This window comes from Opisthorchis viverrini, assembly GCF_000715545.1.
Source record: "Opisthorchis viverrini unplaced genomic scaffold opera_v5_23, whole genome shotgun sequence".
Classification (NCBI taxonomy): Eukaryota; Metazoa; Platyhelminthes; class Trematoda; order Opisthorchiida; family Opisthorchiidae; genus Opisthorchis; species Opisthorchis viverrini.
In genome coordinates, this window is record NW_008751679.1 from 180,632 (window position 1) to 202,685 (window position 22,054).

General features: G+C 43.6%; 1 protein-coding gene across 1 annotated transcript in view; it reads right to left on the reverse strand.

Moving 5' to 3' along the window:
• Positions 1-9,316: 9,316 nt before the first annotated feature.
• Positions 9,317-22,054, reverse strand: part of T265_02008 (hypothetical protein) — a gene marked incomplete at both ends in the record, with an annotated part of 120,484 nt that continues 107,746 nt past the window's right edge. The window contains 4 exons of the mRNA XM_009166156.1: positions 9,317-10,365; positions 14,166-15,122; positions 17,164-17,642; positions 18,417-18,881. Coding sequence (XP_009164420.1) covers positions 9,856-10,365; positions 14,166-15,122; positions 17,164-17,642; positions 18,417-18,881 — 2,411 coding nt within the window. The remainder of the gene's footprint in view (positions 10,366-14,165; positions 15,123-17,163; positions 17,643-18,416; positions 18,882-22,054) is intronic.

The window sequence follows — 22,054 nt, forward strand, 5'->3', positions numbered from 1 at the left end:
TTCGGACAAGTGCTGATTAGCCGTACACATGTTTTAGGGATAAAAACGTAGCAAGAGAGAAAATAAAGCTATCGTTTATTTGTTAACCACGTGATCTACAAAGTACAGACTGATATGAAGACTAAAATCACTAGCGGAGAGCCATATGAACTGCATAGGAATTCAGCAGCCGGCACCAGTGCCAAACTCTGTTTACAAACCAATTCTACTGGTGCACACTGAAATGCAGCAAGTCTGTAGGTACTACTACTAACACACCAAATTCCCGAAACTGTATTCAACAGAAAGTTAGTCGGCAATAATCAAGGATTTTTAAACATACTAGTAACGAATGAAACAATTACAAAGAAACATCAACGTCCCTAAATGTAACGGTACTTTTCAGCCAGGTTCATAAAGCCGTCTGTGAAATTGCTCATAGGCCATTAGACCATTGTATGTACATCGATGCAGTATTAATTTCGGTTTCAAGTGGTCGTGTGGTCCGTACAATCTATTGCTTACATCACTGTCTTTAAAAAGCTTTATTATAGATGATACTCGATTGTAGCCAGTCAGCAGAGCTTATACGGACCGCGATTCAACCCGCAGGTATCCGACATGCGAGGCAAACGCTTTACCACTATCCCATCAAAGCTCATTGAACATTTATTGAATTATCACCTCTGAACTGGTAAGCTAACTCACAGTTGGGTAATGTGACTGATTGGTTCAGCGTTTTGAACAACGATCCAGTAATCGTTCTGCTTGTGTCGATCGGTTGCCAAGCCTCACTCAGGGGATCAAGGAGTCTAGGCGTCACAATCGATTATCCCTGTGGCTAAAGGCTGTATCCTTCTATATCATTTTTGTGTCCTGCGAAGATCTACTCCAAAACGGAGAACTGAACTTAGGCAGTACGGGGACAAAGTGCGCGATAATCAATCTCGGCACATAGTGGGCTTGTTCATAAGCTCGTCACCAACAGAAGGATTTACTTTTTTCAAAATAACTGGATGGAACTATCAATAAAATACTATTATCCACAGTGTGTAGCGTTCCGGTGAGGTAGGCTGGGGTGGTCCACGAAAAGCAGAAGTGTCCTAAACGGCAGTGTAGACGTAGCCTCGACAGTGACCCTTCGAAAGAGAGTTTTCCCTGACTAACTAACTGTCCATAAAAGCGTTGTTCTCTCAACCACATCTACTGCGAAATCCCGCAACAAAAAGGAACCACCATCCAAGAGGGAAACAATATCGACATTATCGTTGGAGCTTGAATTGCAAAAGAATAAAAATAATACTATCAGCGTTAGCATCTTTTCGGCGCTCAGCTGCCACGCCATCAGGTTTGGCATAACACGGTGAGTCAAAAACTGTTTTTTACCGACTAGTCGTGTGAAGTTTATGCCAGTACTTCGGGCTATTACCGTCACTAACAGGCTAGTATGATATGATGGCTATTTTGGTGATTTTCAACCAACCATATTGGTTGTGATTGTCAAACCTGTATTAAGGAGATTATTCCTAGTGGAAAGCGCCTTTACAGGTCGATTTATCGTCAACATTTCCCATGTATAGTTTCACAGGGACCACCTGTCCCCTTTCGGTGCTTCGTCGGTTGCTCATTTCAGCTTCTCACGTACCGCTTACGAGTGGAGTGCACATCCACTCAGCTGCATTACATAAGGAGTTATTCCCGGGGTATTCAGATATAGGAACCACTCCACCGTGCATCTATTCAGCTAGGGTAGCCCCCATCCAGGATTTCAGTTTGAACAAATTTTGTACTTGGTAGATTCACTGATGCCGTGACTAGTCTGGACGGTTGTGCTACACAAGAGGGCTACTGTCCTTTACTTGCGCTGAATTTGATAGGTCAACTTCGATTTGGTCTTACGGTTCCATCGGTGTTGGATCTTCTCAGAAAGCATCATGAACAAGCCAGCCGAAGCTGATGGCGGTGTGAATTCAACTGCGCTGGTCATGCGGGGTGAGGGGCTTAACCCACACAGTTTGGAGAGCGGCACGTTCAGTTGCTAATTCAGCGTTTTTCAGACCAACTCAGAGTACGCCAACATGTACCAATCTATGTGCAAATATCTGTCGGATATTTTTGCAAGCACCGGATTTACATATTTGCATCGAACAACCACGACAAAGCCAAATTTACTTCCGCACTTATTGTTTTTGACCGCTTTTTCGAAGCTTGTAAGGTAAGACTTACTGATTCTGTTAATTTGGACCATATCTCGTGAAGAAAATTTCTGCTCCAGTTTGCTTTTTTAAGAAATCTTTCTGTTCCACCTAAATTTTCAATACAGCACAATTTTTGCCAGAAATCTGAGCGCCTACCGGGAATTTCAACCAATCAATGGTTTGACGCGTTTCTCAACGAATAAACCGATTGCCAAATTGGGCCTCTCAGATCGCTACTATACGCATAAGGATTTAGATCTCACCTGCCTGTATTCCTTCCAAGTGTGGTACTCAATCGAAAGTGCCAGGAATGTGTGCCATAATTACACAACACAAAAAACATTTTGTCTGAAAATCTTGTCTCGCCAGGAATGTGGACAGGTAACAGCCGATTGTTTCTCCCTAAATGGAGTCAAGAGGCCAAACTTTGAAGGTACCACGTATTTTTCTTATTTGCGCTCCTCCTAGAGGTATGTGTAAACCTACTTAGTCGTTTTGGAAACGGTAGATGTGAGAATGGTTAGACAAGGGTCAGCGGTCAATCTGGAAGCGTTCTTGGGACTTCAAAACTCGGTCATTGAAGTTATAATCTGGGATCTTATCCATCCGGGGTTCGAACTTACGTAAACGGGACTGCTCACCAACAAAACATTTTATTCTGGAAATCGTAGCAAATCAAAACTAATTCACACGTATGTACACTTGACTGGCAAAGCATGAGTGTTCCACCCGCTTTTTTTGCCTTTGCTTGAATTCGCCAATTTGATCGAGTACCAAGTACACTCAGACCTATAAAACGGAGTGGTTCACTGATGTATCAACAAGCAGATTATTACTGTCATTTAACAGCCACTTGTATCTGGGTAATTATGAACAGGAAAGGATTTTCTCGATAGCCAGTTTGGATCGCGAAATGAGAAGTAACCATGTTTTAGAAGGTTCTTCAAGTGAAGTCTGTTCCGCGCTGAGTAAATTGTCGTTCGTCGCGGTTCGTATGTTCTCCACGGAAGCTCTTCCTCGTTTGTTCTGTGGACCTCCGGAGTCTATGACGAATTCAAAGTAGTACGTCAAGACTATGTGTAATAGGTAAGCTGCTTTCGTGATTCAAAGACTATGTCCACAAATGGAGTCTGTCTTTCTTTTCCAAGAAATGAAATGTTAGACCCCCATCGTATTCCACTGGCTATGAATGTAATTTTGAATACATCGTCAGGTAGCCTCCTGTGGTGTGTGTGCTTAACTTGCACTGCTAAGTTTGTTCTCATTGTTGGGTGTTATTTTATCCTTCTCACTAATCTTTGCACTATTTCGGTCAGGCCTTGTTTGAGGTGAGAGACCTTTCGTCCATGTCCTGGAAAGCGTAAGTTTTAGGGTGAATACCGTTCCCTTCCCGATACACAGTAACTACTTTTGGTGGTACTGAGCCTGCGTTGGATAATAAGTTCTTATCCAGCATCCCCCGGAGCACTTGACTTATATTCAGGCGTGAAACATCTCCTGAAGGTGAGGTAGTTCATTCTTCATCGTCGGCCTCGGCAAGTGTTGAGCGTCGACTCACGAAATAGCATTATAAAGTCCAAATTTTTGAATTTACCTGATGATTAAGATTTTGGGTAGAACGATTCATGCGTGCAGTTCTACAGCTTGTTGGAGCATACTTTTGTCAACAGACGAAACAGCTGCGTTCCGGCTACTCAACTCCACAATAACCCCACGAACAGTTGATACAATGCCTATCGGCCTCATGTCTACGTCTGTCTCAAAATCCACGGGTGTCACTATCCACTTCACCCAACCTGTTTCGATATTGACAGTCTTCCAAAGCGTTCCCTTTTTGTCCACATTATTCCTGAGTTTCCTTTGTGATAGCAGGTCTGCCTATCTGCTGCCCCATGCCACCAAAAGCATGGCTGCGCCGAATTCGCTCATCATAGGTGGACTATATAATTCACCGAGGGCCTTACACTCTGCACTCGACTAGCCCAAGCAGGTGAGGCCAATTCAACCAAGTATTACTTGCTTTTCTGCACCTGTCTGTATGCACGATTACCTTCGTGAGACAGTGCACCTTGTGGTGATTCAGACTAAACACATAGGCCCAATGTGTAGGCATTTCCTGGAAGTGTTTTACTGTAAACATGTGTGAATGAAAACGTACTTGAGTTTTTATGCTTGCCTTGTTGAAGGTAACAAACTAATCAATGAGAGATGAGTAGGGACAGTGAGACCCTAATTCTCTGCAGTGAACTATCATGGGAAGAAACGGACAGAAACAAGTAAATGATTTGTTCGTAAATAAATCAGTACCCCTATAATTGCTTGGAGAAATGTAAAAAGGGATTAAAGGTTCCAGGAATTGATTGATGCCTGCGTTTTCCTGCACGTCCTCATTCGTTTTTGCTTGTCTTTTGTTCTGTGAGATAAATGATCCCGTGAACAATCCAGCTAGCTGAAACCAAGTCAGGTGAATTTAGCAGTTATGCTGCTGGTGTTCCGGCGTTGTGTGGTGGAGTAACACCGTTGGTTGTGCTCAAAGCCAGAGGTCAGCCAGCGAAGCTGGTTTAGAGAAGTAGGACACTGCAAGTTTGGAATTCCTTTCAGGGCGGGTCATGTAGCCGTTCCTGGTCAGTAAGTCGATATACAAAGAAAGAGGGTCTTTGAAGTGTTACCAGTTGGATGGATTAAATTACAGCCAAGTGTAGGTAATGTCTTTTACATTTTATCCTTCTTTTCCATTATGCTCTTTTCTTATCGAGGAATCGATTAGAACCATAAGATTTTCTGAACGTGAAAACATTTTCAATAATGGGTGTGAATATTCTTGTAGATGCTTTGCCAAGATACTGTATCACAGATTTGTTCGCTCCCAAACTTCCAAGGGATTTAGACGTTTGTTTACGGAAAATGAAGCGCCTGGTACGACGACCGATGGGGAATATGCGAATAATAAACAGGAAACAGTCTCGATCAAGCAACACAGAAGATATCCTGTATTGTTAGATAACTTAACGGTACTAGATAGTGCAAACAAAACATTGATATGTGTTCTGGTCCGTTTTTCAAGATGATTCATTGGTAGTCCATTCTTACACAATTCACAGGATTTATCGATCGTCTGCAGTCACGCACTTGGTACTCAGTTTACGACTTGGACACACCATGTCTTGTTGGCTATTGATTTTCTAGATAAATGAGAATTCTAGTTAAACCGAAACCGGAGATTCAGCTTGGTTTCGAAGTAAGTTTGCATTAAATTACTGAGCGTAGTTTCGCATAATCAAGGGCTACTGTGCATGTGATTAAATATAGGTTCACAATGATTCTTGGTTGAATCAGACTCAAGTCAGACACACTGGGCTTCGTTCGATAACCACCAAGAGTTAGCCACACTTTTTTCTAAACGGTTGTACGTGAAAGGGAGAGTCACGTTATATTTATGCACCAGGCTGAGGCCAGAAAATAGCTGTAAGCTAAACCACATTCAACGAAACGAGTTACTTTCTATCAGTATGTGACCTGTCCTGTGGGTAAAAAATCCCAAATGTGGCAAGAACACTATAGAGTGCATCTGATAACTGCCAGTAAGTTTTGTATTGAAGCTAATTGGATAAGGTAGGCCCGTTTCCTGACAACGCTTAGTCCCACGAAGTTTTCAGCCATCTTATTGGATTCTCTGATGAGTGTGTGTCAACCTTTATCGGTTAATTTCTACCGCGAAAACCGGAAAACTAAACTATAACATGCACACATGCACCATATCATTCACAACGAAGTTAATGGTGGACGTAATACACTACTCATAAGGTTACTGAAAATTCGTCGACAGCCCACGACCGGTTTCGCCCTTCCTGGGGCTCATCAGATGGGCACAGTCTCCGATTTCCGTCAACCTTATGTTCTATTTGAACCCAAATTGAACGAAACTAGCGAAATACACTCATTTGCCAAATAATTTAGATTTAACGGGGGACTCACCTGGAACCCAGATGAATCTCTTTTTTATGCTGCTTTTGAACAACTGAATGTGCTGCACCAGGCCACCTCATGTTTTAATGGGTGCGATATTCGAGATACATGTATATATGTACTACACCACTCATAAGGCTGCTGAGTTTAATGATACTTTCTGTTTGGTTCTAAGAACTAGGACCAAAAACGAACGAACTGCCAGGGCAATATTTTTTGAAATTACTTGTTTCTGTGTAAAATATGTTAGAATATTTCGTAGGCTACTATGATACTACTTTCACAAGTTATAAGTAAACAGGCCTGACAACACTGATAGCCAAATTCTCGTTGCCGTTGCATACCGCCCTTTTCTTACACAAGGCGCTTTGGTAGTCCGCTGTATTGTTCTGATTAGTAATTCTGATTTGGCTGACTAGGCAAACTGCATGTTTAAACCTGACATGTCTTTGGGAGCTGGTAGCATCGTTCTGATGGTGACGGTCTTCTCCAGCTGACTAAGGCAATTTACTAAGCTATTCAGTAGCTATAATGATTGTATTTGATCAGAATTCTGAGAACAAGTGTATATAGAAAGGCCAAACGTCGCGAATGTGCTTCAAAGGTTTAAGACACGATTCCCTGCTACACTGTCATATAACGCCCTCGGTTTTTTACAGCAGATTTCCAAATCAATTGCACAAATCCGTCTCAAACTACGTTCGGGTTACATTATTCTTATATTTAATTAGGAAACTATTTCAATGACTAAAGATGAAAAGATATAAGCAATCTAATAAAACGTTGACAATGGAGCTTCCGCGGTGTTGGGTGTTTCAGTGGCCACACGAATGGGTCAACTAGAGCAATGGTTTCTTTGGTCAGGTAACCTCTGCTGTTAAACAATCCTGTGATGGTACTTCGACCGATCAAACTGCACTTGTATCCGTCTTAAAAGACAGTCACCGGGAAATGCCGGGCCTCAAAGGACATGTCCTCAATGTTTCAACGATTAGGTCCCTCCCAAAACGACCATGCTTCACAAAAGGTTATTTCCAGCAAGTCTCTCAGGACAACCATTGCTACAGTAGCAATCTAGAGTGATTTTCCACATGGCGTAGTATCGCCTGGAGAGAACCGACACTCACAGATGAAATTGGAAGCTTCTGTTACGTTAGAATTGGTATGGGAATATAGAAGACATGATAAACACTTGGAAACAATATTCTATTCTCTAACACCGCTATGAGTTTGATTGCTCGGTTTGATATCCACGTGTGTCTCAGGCGAATGTTTTATTCCGGATTTGTCACAACATACCGTCAAGTTTGGGAGCTATTACGGTCATTTATTGGACTAGTTAAACACAATAGGCAATTCAGTTTAACTGGAGCATCAAAAATTATACTTTCTCAGCTAAAACGTAGCTGTTTCAGAGAGATGGAAAAAAATCAAGCTTTGTCTCACCTTGCCCGCTGATTGGGTGTTTCATATTCGGCTTGGTAAGATCAGTTTGTATGAATCGCGCCTAATGTCTATGGTTAAACTACACACCTCAGAGACTGACTAGAGTTTGCATGAATACGCCTTTGTAGGTTGCACCTAACGAATTTAGCCACGTTGTACCGCAGACTGAATGAAAAACCGGCGCGCCAAATAAGAATATTGCACGTTTAGAGATGCTTCTGGGATCCCTTTCGGGAAAGGACTGAAGTAATTACATGACTGGGGGGATCAGCTGGTCAGAACGAGGGATGTAGGAAGTGTCCCAAGAGGCAAGCATTGATAACCGTAAATCACCGATTACCTCCTCCTTTTCTTGACCTTGTACATGAACTAATCTAGTCTACATACAATGGTGTTTGGGTATCCACCTGTGAAAACCCACCATCGAATGCACTACACACTATCTTGAGTTGACCTACGTTGTCTCCCGTCAGCCACGTCACAGCTGCTTCGTTACCGAACACCAGCTGCAGTCAACTACCCCGTGTTCTCAAGCGCTGGCAAGAGAAAGCCAAAATCCTAATAGAAAATCTACTTGTCATCTGAAATTGTTTAATCTAAATATGAATTTCTTCCTGTGGTGGGACCACCCCAGGCTCAAGACCCGAGGAGCACTGTACAACCGTTTCATTCTTACTCAGAACAGTGTGCACAATGCTCAAGGGATTTTTGAACCCGCGACCTCTGGGCTAGTAGTTTGAACAATCAACCGTTCGGTCACGAGCGGTTTGGCATTTGTGACCGAAGGCACCGGAGATTCATGCGGATGTCTCTAAAAGTATCAGTTAGAGAATCATTTATTTAATTACAGCAGCCACACAGACTGGGTCAGTGGCTTGGACCAGGAAGGTCAAGAATGGCGAACTGAACGTTTGGTTAAGCTATGCACTTACCTATGTAACGGTGATACTACTGATGGGAGGGCATGCGAGTAGTATGTTTTCTCGTAACTCCGCTCTGCCTCTGTTGAAAAGTGAACAAGATGCATATGAGAGTTTTGATTCTTTGTCTAGTAGTCTGTAACTGTTAAGTTGGCATTTCCTAATAAATAATTCCGCAACCAAGGCCTTGTTCCTTTCGCCGATATAAACCTCCCAGGATTGATCTCATTTGTTGTGATAACACGCATTTGGTGAAAGAAACTTTTCAACTGTACGTTGCCTCTGATAGGTCTTAAAGAATGCATATTTGTACTTCTTTATAGCTGTCAAATACTTGACTTCATTAGTTGCCATGCTTGAATTCCTTATGCCACGCGCTGAATGTTGTAACATCCAAGCTGTTGGAGCTGCATTGGCCCCCACAACAATCTTTGAGCCAGTTAGGTAAGTGTGATCTGTACGCCCCTATGAGTACACAGTAGCATAGACCGGTTGAGGTATAACAAAGATTCTAAAAACACGTCATTGAGTCATGACTCCAAGACTGACTAGAAATGAACACTTTAGCTAGTAGTGGGTATGTAACCATCACTTTTTGATTTCCTTACTGACGGAACACTTAGCACCTGGGGAAACTTTAGTTCCTGTTTGTCCTCCAAGTGTTCCTTGTAGGAAGGGTTCATTGTATTTTGAGATAGTACTCATTATTTGTTTCACCAGGCCATTCCGAATGGGAATGTTAATTAACCGCCCAACAACACCCATAATGACTGGCGAAAACTTTGTAGAGGCTCAAGATATACCAGAATTTATTTCAAAAAGCAGGATGTTTCGCAGGGTTAGATTGGTCAAAAGCACAGTGACTACATCCATCACATTTCGCTGAAGTTCGTTGATTATTGTGGCTGACTATGGTCAATCGGTCAGAAGATTTTAGCACTGTTACGATACGTGTGCATTGGGAAAAAGAGTTTGGAAAAATCGAACGAAATACCTACATAATGGAAGCTGGTTTTACATTGTTTCGGGTATAGAAGAGTGAGTGAGAATTATGATACAAAAAGTGGGCTGAATGTGTAGTTTTTCATCGGGGTAAACAAGGGACACAGAGTAGCAATTCGATGTGCTTCTTAGTGTAACAGATTATGTTTTTCATACAAAAGTCTGAGTTTGTATACATTATGCTTTCGCTCACCTTTAAATCTAGAAGAATGGGACAGAGCGCAGTCGAGGTAGAGTAAACGTGTCACAGTGTAAATAGCAGTACACAAGTGACCTGTCAATTAGCGCTTGTTTCCAGGGGGACCAAGGGGGCTTATAGACACTGGTAAACGATTTCAGTCTGTCTAGAGACTTGCAGCTTCAAGTGCGTTAGTAACAGAAGTTTGATTGTCATTGTGAGTGGTTTGTGCACTGTTCAAGGCTGTATCCGTTCGAAGTTTAGAATCGATCATTAAAGGAGTATGTTCAGTGGTCGACAGGGTGACTCGCTCGCTCGGTTTATTCAGCCGTGTTGCTGAATAGACTCCAAGTCTGGGTTGTTGTTTATACTGTCCGTGTGGTAAATGGGATGCCCGAGAAATAGATGGGCTTGCCAACATCGATAGATGGCTTCCGTTCTGTACAGGGTCGCCATCAGCTGTTCCGAAACCGTTCCCAAGCACATGAAACGATGCTCCCATCGGGGACTGTCGAAGTGAAGAGTTAGTAGGGTTGCCCTCTCCCGGTTTCGGCATCGTACTGTGGTTGAGGAACTCACTGCTAGATGATATAACATGTTTTGGAGTGTGCGTCCTTCGCGTTGGAGTCATCGTTGATTCACTTTTCTCCGAATTCTTGGTACTTTCGTCAGACTTCTGCGAAAAAGACGAAAAACAAACGTCACCAAATCACTGGAGTCGATTTATTACCATTTATCGAACTGGTGGCTGTCTGTCTATGAACCATTTTATCATCCACATGGATTTTCGCCATCACCATTTTAGAACACAACAAAACTTTCTAGAGGTAAGTGAACAATAATACATTGTTTTGCCTATACTCGGTGCAGCGACCACCTGTCTGGCAAGGCCAATGCTTCTGTTATCTACTTGCTCTCATCTTCTCTTGCCGGACCAGTCTCACTCTAACCCAGAATTAAGGTAGCTTTGACTCAGGTGGTATTCATGTCACACCTCTGAGTTGCTGTTCTTCACCATGAGCAACAGAAGGTCAACCTTTGAGAGGCAGACAGACGAGGTTAAAGTGCACAAGTGCGATCAAACTGACCTCTCCCTTATACGACCTTGTCAATATACTGACCTCATCCGCATGCCGGAAGGCCGTCTGCTTCTCAGAGCGCTTTCCTCCTAGTTCCTTACTGAGTGGAAGCGACCGACAGGTAAACAGTGCATGACTCGGCGAAGAACTATAAAAATACTAACCAGTAAAATTGCGTAGGGTCGATAACTGCCACCTCCCTGGTTGGGAACCCCAGGACTCAACTCACCAATGGTTAATGACACTTGCAGAAATAGCAGTCAGTGGCACTCATGCATCAAGGATAGCACCTCGATGAATAGCTACTCAGTTCTCGAACTAAGTTAACATACTACTGACTACAAGGCTTGGCAGTACGTCTCATACTCTCCCACTTTCTGGTGATCGAAGCTGTACCAGCTGGAACCAATGTGCCTATGTATAGCTGATAAATTGATTGATTGATTGATTGATTGATATGGTGATAAGTGAGACTAATCTCCTGTCAAAACAAAAATTTATTGATTTATTTCTCATCACGTGATCCTACCAGAATAGTAGTCAGTTTGAAGAGAGTCGTTTGAGGGGACATTATATTTCTTACTCCAGGCTGTTGCTCCAACACTAAAGTTTGCAGTGCCCCTGTCTCTCAATTTTGTCTCGATTGACATGGCTGCACTAGTGAAACAGGCCCGTTTTTTATCTGGTTAAACTAAACACTAAGTTATTAGTCTTCAGTAACTTCGGCCATGTTAACGATTTTTTTTGCCATGTTCACACGTAAACCACCAAGTCTCTCATGCAACCTTTGAAGGCATTCTGTCAAATTCATGAATCTGGGTGCCTGATGAATGCGTAAAACAACCGCGTGGGTCGCGTATGGCGTTTTTTTTCCAAAAAGGCGAACACCCTATTCATAGAGGCCCTGAAATAGATCATCTTAGATTAGGGGCTTGCTGAGGCCAGAAAAACTGCTGGATATTATCTGGTAAACGTTATGGTGTACTATGAAGAAAATCCTATACACAATGGTTCAGTTAGTATGTCTGTCATCAATCAACGATTAGCTGTTCCACGCTTATCCCTTTCTTCCCCTCAGAACCACATCTCCGAAGCGGCTGACAGACCATATTTTCAATCGAATTAGAAAGGAAACACCAGGGCTGCTAGAAAGAGAATGGATCTTTCGGGAGGGGGGATGTCTTCTACCTTGTCCCGGACAGGGTAGCTTGTAAGGATACTTGTTTGCTGACATTGTACTCGATTCAGTCATAATTGACTCATCAGCTTCTGTAAGATGAACAGAAAAACATTTTGGGCACAGTCATTCTGTGATGGTGACAAAACAGCCAGAACTCTTTAAACAGATTGAAGTTCTCCAAACTTGAAGACTGGTTACGTGCTGACTTTAGTGCTGAGAAGTAACTGCTTTGTACATATGGATGTATCAGTTGTGGCCATCTTTCTATGTCCTAATCAGCACTTACAGTAGTGACGCGTTGTAAGAATAAAAAAACTTCTATGACTGTTTACTCAGCCACTCTTGTTTAACCTACAATGAAGCCGTCTTGCACTTTAAGAACACCTACGTACCTACATGTTTCGTCGGAACCCTGTATCTTGTTGATTTATTTACATACGGTTGGTAACCATGGTGAAAGTCGCGTCTAGCAAGGGTAGATTGCTCACCAATGACATGATCAGTGTCTCGTTTTTGACAAAACCGAATCTTGTGCCAATCTTGACGATACATGGACGTTTGGTTTGAATTTATATGCCCTGTAGTCTGAAGCATACAGCAAATTGGACGTTAGAAAATCGTATTCTTCGATCGACCACCCAGCCACAGACTGTAGTAATCCTATACCGATATAGTTGAAATCACGCACCATGTTATCGTTCATTCCAAAAATAATACTTGTCCGTTGCAGTTTGGGAGCACAAGAGTGCATCAAAAGCAAGTTTTAGCAAGAATTCAGTTTTGTCTGGAGTATACACTCAGCTCAACTTGAAAGCTTTGTAAAAGAGTGTATTAGGTTCACACGCTGTTGGATAGGGAGTGACAAATCATTTGAGAGTGGTCCAATTCGTAATGAAAAAAAACCCGGGACTTTCCAACCACATTCTGATGAGTTGTTGATTCCTGCGCACCTGATTGTCGAGGTGGTATTTTCCGGAATAGATCTGGAAGGAATCAGGCGATACGAGTGCCCGAGTCGTATGTTCATCCAGCACCCTTAGACCAAAGTGTGGTGGGTGATGTTGTACACCCTTAGTGCTATTTTTTTAATTTTATTGGAGAAGACCTTTGCATGAGTTATGTATAATGTTGTCTTATTCCCCCCCCCCCTTCAGTTTTGCAAACTCGCTATCGCCGAACACAGTCAGACAGTGCCTGTGGGAAAAGTTGACCAGGAAGAAAATGCTTTTATCGACGCTCGACCAAATGATAAATTTCCTTATCCTGCTGTCAGTTTGTGGCTCCAGATTGTGATATCATCATCTGCTGCTGCTGCAGTTTTCAGAGACTTGTTTTCGCTCATCGTTGTGGTTGTATTGATATGGATCCGAGCATGTACACAACAATCTGTGATCTTAGTCTGCGTTCTTATGATAAGTGTGAGTTATTAAAACGCTGCCCAAAAATCGTGTCAACGGAAAACAGATAGCTACCAGAGCGACAACGAACTTTTGCTGAGATACATTTGTATGACAGGCATTTTCATCGGGAATTTCTGAATTAATTTACCAAACCTCGGAAAAGAGCCACTACTAAAAACGTTAAAAATGGATCAAAGTGCTCACCAACAGACGGTGTCGAACGCTGGCGTGCATATAAAGATAGGTTGAGAGCTGGTTCCTTCTTTTAGGGGCTATGGAGGTGAAAGTAGCCGCTCTGATGGAAACCTAATCTCTTCTCACTTCAGGAAAGGTTTGCTATCACATTAGGCTCTTGGTAAGAGAAAGCTTCAGTATCTGCTCCAGTCGATGGTTTCAGACCTTAACGCTGTACGCTTTCTCGTCATGCAGCTTACTCCTAACCCAATAGGATCGAAGCCGGTAGTGGGCCGTATTTTCCATAATAGAGCAGTGTGGAATCCAATATGTCAGCGGCTTTGGACTAATAACATGACTAATGTATTGTGTTACTAATCACTCACTTTGCAGCGGACTGTAACCACGTAACCGAAATTTCCAGAGCCCCACAGATGATGCTGGAGAGTATTAATACCTACTGAGCACTTACATTTAGATATCTACGAAAGAATGTGTAAGTAGAGGCCTTCTGGTTTGCTTCTCCTAGCAACTGCAAGGACCGGATTGTCTAGCAATACTATCAGCTGTATTTTAGACAACTGAACCTCACCTAAAAATGAAAACATGTACGGAAAGGTATGCATCGACTGCTATTGATTACCTCTAAAGTACTGGCTATCTCGGACTTATCCACGCTGTTTTCACGCGAGATATGTTCTGGTGCTTTCGAGGTCTCTGCTTCATGAGAAACTGTGACCGGTTGAACAGGGCTTGATTCGTCCATGCATAACTGGCCTTCCCCACTTTCGCGTGTTTCAGGGATGACGGCGTTCTTGCACATTGCAGATAAGTTTGATTCACTGGGTGAGTGTAGCTGGGGAGCTACTGTATACTCAACTTTTCGACTCTTGTTTTTATCTTCTGTCTCACTGTGTGTCTGATTCAAATTTGGTCCAACCGTCATTGGCACATTGAGTGTTAGATTTTGTCGGTGCTCCTGTTGCTGAAGCGGATGCAGCTGCATGCGTTGCCTCATTGGATGTCTTGGTGCTTGTATTGGGTTTTGCGAAGGATGTGGAGGATAATAGACAGGCTGAACTTGATATTGTGTGATCATAGGATAGGAGTGCATCGACTGAGTAAATTGCTGGTAACCCATTCCTGGAGGTCGCTGCATATACTGCTGCTGATGTGGCTGCATTTGCGGTTGAGACTCCTGTGAACTAACGTATCCAACTCCGTAAAGCATATTTCCCGTCGGTTGCGCTGGATGGGGATAAAAGGGCGTGATTTGTTGAAGCATTGGTGTTCGCGGTCTGCCGTTGAGTGCGCTGGCAATGGAAGCCTTGAGTGCTGGATTTCTGTGCGCAACAGGTTCTCGTGGTGGTAACTGAAGATGCGTGTGACTGTCTTGTCTCGATATCCCACCTGAATTTGGGCGTAGAAAATTGCCAAATGTTTTACCACCACTCCCAGGTCGACATGCTGAGCCTACCTCTTTTGCATGAAGTGGAGAACGTTGCAAAGGATGAGGTCGATGCGACACAGGAAGTTGTTGCGAGCAAGGCATCGTCAGTAAAGGGATCTCAAATTGATGTAAGCTTGCGGTTGGAGTCAGCTAGTCATGTCAGACAAACAAAACAGAATTTAACCAGATATTGTCCACTTGCTAAGCAAAATGAGTTCATCTAAATGCTGTTGGGTACTGTATAAAAGGCCTGCTCCATCAGAAACGCCACAAAGATTTTTTGGTCAAGTAATTTGTTAACATATGCATAAACAGACCCTTGTTCGACGCAGAACAAGAAGCAAATAGTCGGATCTGCGACCTGGATAACGGCCAGTGAAGAGGAAGAAGAGGAGAATGGGGACAACTTATACGGGAAAATTTTATAGGAACTAGTTCAGTCCGCACACAATTGTGCGTGCCTGTCAAAGGGTCTTCATTCGGGCAACGAAAAATTTTTTCTTTCAGACCGGTTTGAATTCGGTATGGCAGTATCGATGGCTGTATCACTTTGCAGCAGACATTTTAGCCGCTGAGTTTTTGGGACTGCTAGCTCATCTGTTTTCAAATGAACTGGAATTACCAGAAGTAGATATCGCCTTGGTGGGTTTGACGAAACCCGTAAGAAGTTCAACGTCAGGTGAAGCTGGTCCCCAAGAAGTGCGATACGATTTTGATCCCATACGAACTTATACACTAAAATCCTCCTCCTGTCCTGGCGCAATTATTCAAGTGAGTTCATACCAAAGGAAAGGAAGCACTGTACGCGGATTTCGCTCTTATTAGTGCTCATCGGAACTGCCTATCCTTCGTGGTGCTGGAGTTTGAACTCCGAATGTGATAATTCGTTTGCATTCAACGTGCACTAGTGGAGCAGTGGGAACACGCTTGCCTCGTGTGTCAGATGTTCCTAGTTCAAGTCCCGACAGGGCCAAGGATATACAGTGCTGAGTCCTTAGACGAGCAAAACTCGGGTTCAGTGCTACCTGTCTTGCGCGGACTCATCAGATTAAATGCGCCAGGATAGGAGGATGTGCAATTAGAGAGGCATGGAGATTAAGACCTCGGTTCCATTGTAATGGGTTTTGATCACAGAAGCCATTGGAAGGAAAGTAACCGTCTAATGAAATGAACACTTTTGTTTCTTGAGGGTACTATCACTTCCATAGAAATGCTTAGGAATTCGAGACGGTGAGATACTGTTTGACCAACTGGTGGGTAGCGGTTAGCCAAGAATATGTTGGACGGCCATAGAGAAACTAATCGGGCACTCTACTCAAGGGACATTTCAGAGAATGGAATTTCAGCTTTTACGATTCATCACCATCATCGCCTTCAGCTGTAAAAACTGCGCACTTGTTGTACAGTGGTTATAACTGCCACAATTCCGTTCACCAATCATTCGGGGAGTTAGAGATAGGCAGCCGCGCTTTGGAGGCCGTGACTGATATAACTGATGTGTCAATGCAGAAATGTCAGAGGAATTTTCATTAGAGAGATCGGAAAAGGCAACAGCTTGGAGGTATACTTGCCACTGAGTGACTGGGTCGCAACTGACATCGCCTTCACTGTAAAAACTGCGCACTTGTTGTACAGTGGTTATAACTGCCACAATTCCGTTCACCAATCATTCGGGGAGTTAGAGATAGGCAGCCGCGCTTTGGAGGCCGTGACTGATATAACTGATGTGTCAATGCAGAAATGTCAGAGGAATTTTCATTAGAGAGATCGGAAAAGGCAACAGCTTGGAGGTATACTTGCCACTGAGTGACTGGGTCGCAACTGACATTTTCCCTCACGACTGATTCGTCCAGTCTCGGGGTCCTCATCTAGATCGGCCGTCCAGAAGTAACTCACCACGCGTTTTGTTCCAGTTATTGTCAGCTAGGTCAAACGGGATTTGAAAGCCAGGATATATTGCTCCTCCAAAACTAACCACCTACTCCGTGAATGTCACTTTTGGATCACTAGTTACTATCTTTTAAGAAAATAGAAGCAACAATGGTTAGTATGTGAGTGAAAACAAAAAAGCAAGCCTGTTCAACACTAGAAGAATTAAGTGAAGCAAACAATCCAGTAGCTGAAGCGTATTATACTACCGGACAGTAATGAGTAGAAACAGATAATTTCATGAAAACACTAATTGGCGTACCTCACCAGTGGAACTGCAATTATTTGGTAAGTAGCGGGATCCGAATACGGCCGAATGCAGACTTTCGCCATCGCCGCTTTCCGTGCCAGGTTTGCCTAGCAGATGCCCGATAGGTTGCCCAACTACAGAAGCTGCCCTTGATGAGGGCCGTGGTAGGCCATACGGCATATTCAAGTTGGTGGCAGAGGAAGCATGTTGCATCAGCAAACCGATGTTTACGTTTTGCACTACCGAAGCCACCGCAGCTGCAGCCGCGGCCCTGACCGCCGCTTCCAGATTTGTCTGACTGGATGGATTCAAGCTGGAGTAGGAGGCACCGGAGACGACACTGCCCCACTGTGAGTGAGAGTGTGAATTCGATGACCTCGTTTGGACAGATAGTCGAGAACCTTGCCTTACATTTGTACTTATCGCCTCGGATCGACGTCGTTCTTGTCCTGGACCGGTCTTCAGTCCTCCGGTTACATTCTCTTGTGATGCTAAGGTTACAGAAAGCAATTGATGCGTATTTATTTCTGAACAAAAAGACAAAGCAAAGATGGAAAACAAGATCTAGCAACTCTGGGTTGCCATCCAACTGATGCACACCACACGAAGTCGCTTAACATCAGACTGTCCGTAATTCTCCTATTCGTAGGGCTCTGCCTCTGAAATACGTTTTTCTTTGCTATAGCATGTGCGAATTGTGTACAAAAGCTCTCGCCACAAAAATTGAATATCATTGCGTGTGTGCGTGTGTTAAATGGGTCTGTTAAGTTAATACTGTCTTCTCTCTTACCTCTTTTGAATACAAAAAGTTACTGTCATAACCTGTTGCCCTTCGTAAGTGACATATGATTAATGCTGTCGTACCAGACGTACATCTGGTTCGGAAGTGGCGAATATCAAGACAGAAAACGATCAAATGTGTCTAATAGACCTAACCTAACGTCACCCCATCATGTCTCTCCGTGAACATATCACGCATTCTGGGATAAAATAGTTGTAAAATGATGCTAACTAGTTTTCTGATCTCGTATGTAATTTATTTGTGAAGAAATGATCTTAAAGTAAGCGAAGCTGTAATCGTCTTATGGTTCGAGTTTTATAGCCTGAGGGACTCAGGATGTTACACTTTCTAGAGGTGTAAAGGATGTATTTCTCTTCATTTTAAACACGCACAACGACTGAGTTGGATTTTCCAGTATTGGCGTGTAAAACACCTGTTTTCAGCAACATAAACATGTCCGCTACACCTAATAAGCTAAATTCACCTGAACAGTTCGCAAGCAGACTTCTTTTCTGAGGCGTCGACTTGTCGTGGAGCAAATCCCCAGTTGCAAATCCGTTTGCATCGTGATGTTGTTGTGCTTCTTCCGTTTGTGGACCATCTTGTCGTGCTATTATCTTATCTCGTTCAGCCATTTCAAAAGTGGAGGAATCCATGTCTCCGGTAAGCTGCGTACTCGGTGTGTAAACATCTGTACTACCGCTAACAACGGATGCAGCTACAGCGGCTGAAGCTGCTCTCGCAGCAGCCAGGTATGCCTCAGTGATAATTTGGTTGCTTAACAACGTCATGTTAGTTGCCGAAGAACCGCTGTTGACTGAAAATGGGTGGCAAGGAAGACTCCCATAGTCTCCTTCGGTCATATAGGAATTGGGTGGAGATAGGTGGCTTGTCCTCTTGTCGAATGTTCCGTTCGGACTAGAAGCAGTTTGATGCATAAGTAGAGCAGCTAAAGAGGAAGACAAAGTAGGTGTAACGTTCAATGGCCACGATGAAACAGCTACTGAAAAGGCATTCGAACACATACATGCCGCGATTCATGCTGAAGTGTACTTTTAACCCTATATATAGCGCTGCCACAAAGTGAAAACAAAATGTTTCGGAAATACGAACTGCATTCAAGACAGCCTAAAAAAGTGATAAGTTTCAGTTAGTTTAGGAACTTGTGGAATTTGTACTAGTATTAATCTTGCTTACTTCGTCACTCCTCCGTTTTCACCGGACCACTGTGTCTGTTCTGTACGGAAGGGGAGTTTCCCTCTCACTAAAACTTACCTGCAATCCGTATCCATGTCTGGGCAGCGACATTCATTTACCGCATCAACGAGCGAGAGACGCATCTAAGTTATCACATCTGAATATGCAGAGTTGTTTGTGCCTGAACAGTAATCAGATTGCCCGGCACCTCGAACAACGGCCCTTTACTTGTCTGGGTTATGTCCATTTGTCAGCACGTCCCAATCTGGTATCACCACAGACGCGACCAGAGTATGCTGCAAATTCGGTATCTCTTCAGCAGGTCACAAAGACTTTAGGACATTGATTGATTGAGTGAAGAGAAGACACACAGACTCTCGCGCGTACTTTGTCTGGACAAGCTTTCGTTTGAGCAGTCGTCCCCCTGTCCTCGTGAGATAATTCTGGTGAGTCCACACCAAAGGGTGGGAAACCACTGGACTCGAGTTTCGCTCTTATTAGAGCGCATCAGAAGTGCATATCCAATGACCGTGCCGGAGTTTGAACTCCGCACATCTGACATGCAAGGCAAGCGTGTTATCCGCCAGAGCACGCTGGACGCTTCTGAATTTTCAAGTCTGAACAGTTGAACATGTTCGCGCTTGAGTGACGTGAGTGGTAAACCCGACAACCCGAACGACGATCCAGTAACACACCTTGGTTGTTTCGATCGATTGGTCCGCCAGTTAGGACTCCCCAGTCATGTAGCTCCACAGACTCTTGAAACCTCTTGGACACTTCATTTACACCAAGCAAGTAAAATTTCTGTTTTATCAACTTATATGAACTAGTAGTCGGATATTTCGCCTTTGCTGTAGTACGTTGCACTAACAGACATGAGCCTGTATGACTGTCATTGCCTCCTGTCACCCTAGTCAACGAGTATTGTCTCGTACCCTCTAACAGAATGCGAATTAAGTTTACGGGATGACTAGTCGGATACTAACCCAACCGAGGTTTCAGAAGTCAAGGGTGATGTTCGACCTCCTGATAATCCTGCTGTTTTTAAACGGTGATTGTGTCGCTTGACACTGGTACATGTCAGAAGCTCAACCGGCTGCGGGAGAACTACCGTTCGTATAAAGGGAACATTTGGACACGCTGAGTGTTCGAAACAACCGCGAGGGGGGGGGGTAAACTGATCTGCTATTGCTTCAGTGAGTGACGCAGCAAAAACAAGAAATGCAACACAACGTGACTGATGTGAAATTGTTAGGCTATTTCTTTTGTTGCGAAATACTGGTTAGAAACACCCCTAACAACTTTTTCCCTGCTGAATTTACCGAAACATGTGATGCAGCGAGCTCATGTGAGGACTATGTTGTTTATTTATTTACGAGCTGCGGCAACTGTGTACCCTCAGTTCCGTTCCTTGATGGTATTTTCGGAGCTGCGCCATGGCTGCAATGAAGACAAATGAATCATGAAATGAAAAATCACATTAACGTGCTTCTGTTCGCTCGCCCGAAACAAGTAATTAACCCTTTTAATCTAATTACTGTAATGCTGTAAAGCTTTGAACAGTCTCCAAGCTTTGCTCTCCGTCGACTATCGCCAGCATCAACATGGACGAGATATAGAAAGCGTCCAGCTGTAGAAACCTTTCGATGCCACCCGAACAAAGCGTCAGGGCTAGGAGACTGCCCAAGACTAGACAGGGGAAACCGTGACGCATGTGTCGGGTTCGAACCACGGACTTTTCGGTTTGTAGATTTTCACTGAAACCACTGAGATATCTCACAGTGAAGGAAAAGTTCCATCCGATATGCGGTATGTGTCACCCCAGTAGAACTATTAGGAGGTTGTTATGTGCCAAGTCCAATCATTTTCGCGCCGAACTCTTCTCAATTTTGTTTTCCTGGCAATTGATGATGAAACCCAATAGACATTTCATGAAAAGTGCGTGTCCAAACAGAAAGTGATTTTTATTCCGAAAGGGTGGATAAGTACTGTAGCTCAGTGGTTGGAGTGCATGTTTACTAACCGGAAGGTCCGTGGTTCGAACCTGACCTCTGTCTTTCGACTTCCCCTGTTTGGACCTAGGCAACCTGGCAGTATCCCAGTCCTTGTGCTTTCTTCTAGTGGCATGTTAGTTGAGCACCGAACGATTCAAACTGCATGTTGATTGCAGGTGGATAACTTCAATAATAGTAATCTCACGAACAAAATTCTTCAGTATTATCGGACTGTCTGCAAGAATGACGACTAATAGGCTGCATTAGCTTATTTAGAATTGCGTGATGATCAACTACTACTACAACAACTACTACAAAATACATCTGTCGGCATGCAGCACACATCACCTGTATTAGGATAGCTTTCGTTTGAGCAGTCGTCCCCCTGTCCTCGTGAGATAATTCTGGTGAGTCCACACCAAAGGGTGGGAAACCACTGGACTCGAGTTTCGCTCTTATTAGAGCGCATCAGAAGTGCATATCCAATGACCGTGCCGGGGTTTGAACTCCACACATCTGACTTGGAAGGCGAGCGTGTTACCATTACTCCAATGTCTCACATTGGAGCCGTTCTACATCCGAACAGGTGGACGTGTGAACGCTTGAGCGATGTTACTGGTGTGTCCGGCTCCCCATCGAATGACGACCTAGTAACTATCCTGGTTGTGAGTGAGTCAGTGGTGTTGCGACCCCAATGATGACCGGTTTTTAAGATCATCTACACCTTTGTAATGAGCTACTCATAAGGTTGCTGAAAATCCGTCGACAGCCCACGACCGGTTTCGCCCTTTTTGGGGCTCATCAGGTAGGCGCAGTTCCCGAGTTTCGGTCAACCTTGTGTTCTACTTCGAACCAAATTGCACGAAATTAGCGAATATATACTCATTTGCAAACTAATTTGTTTTTTTCGAGAGACTCACCTGGAATCCAG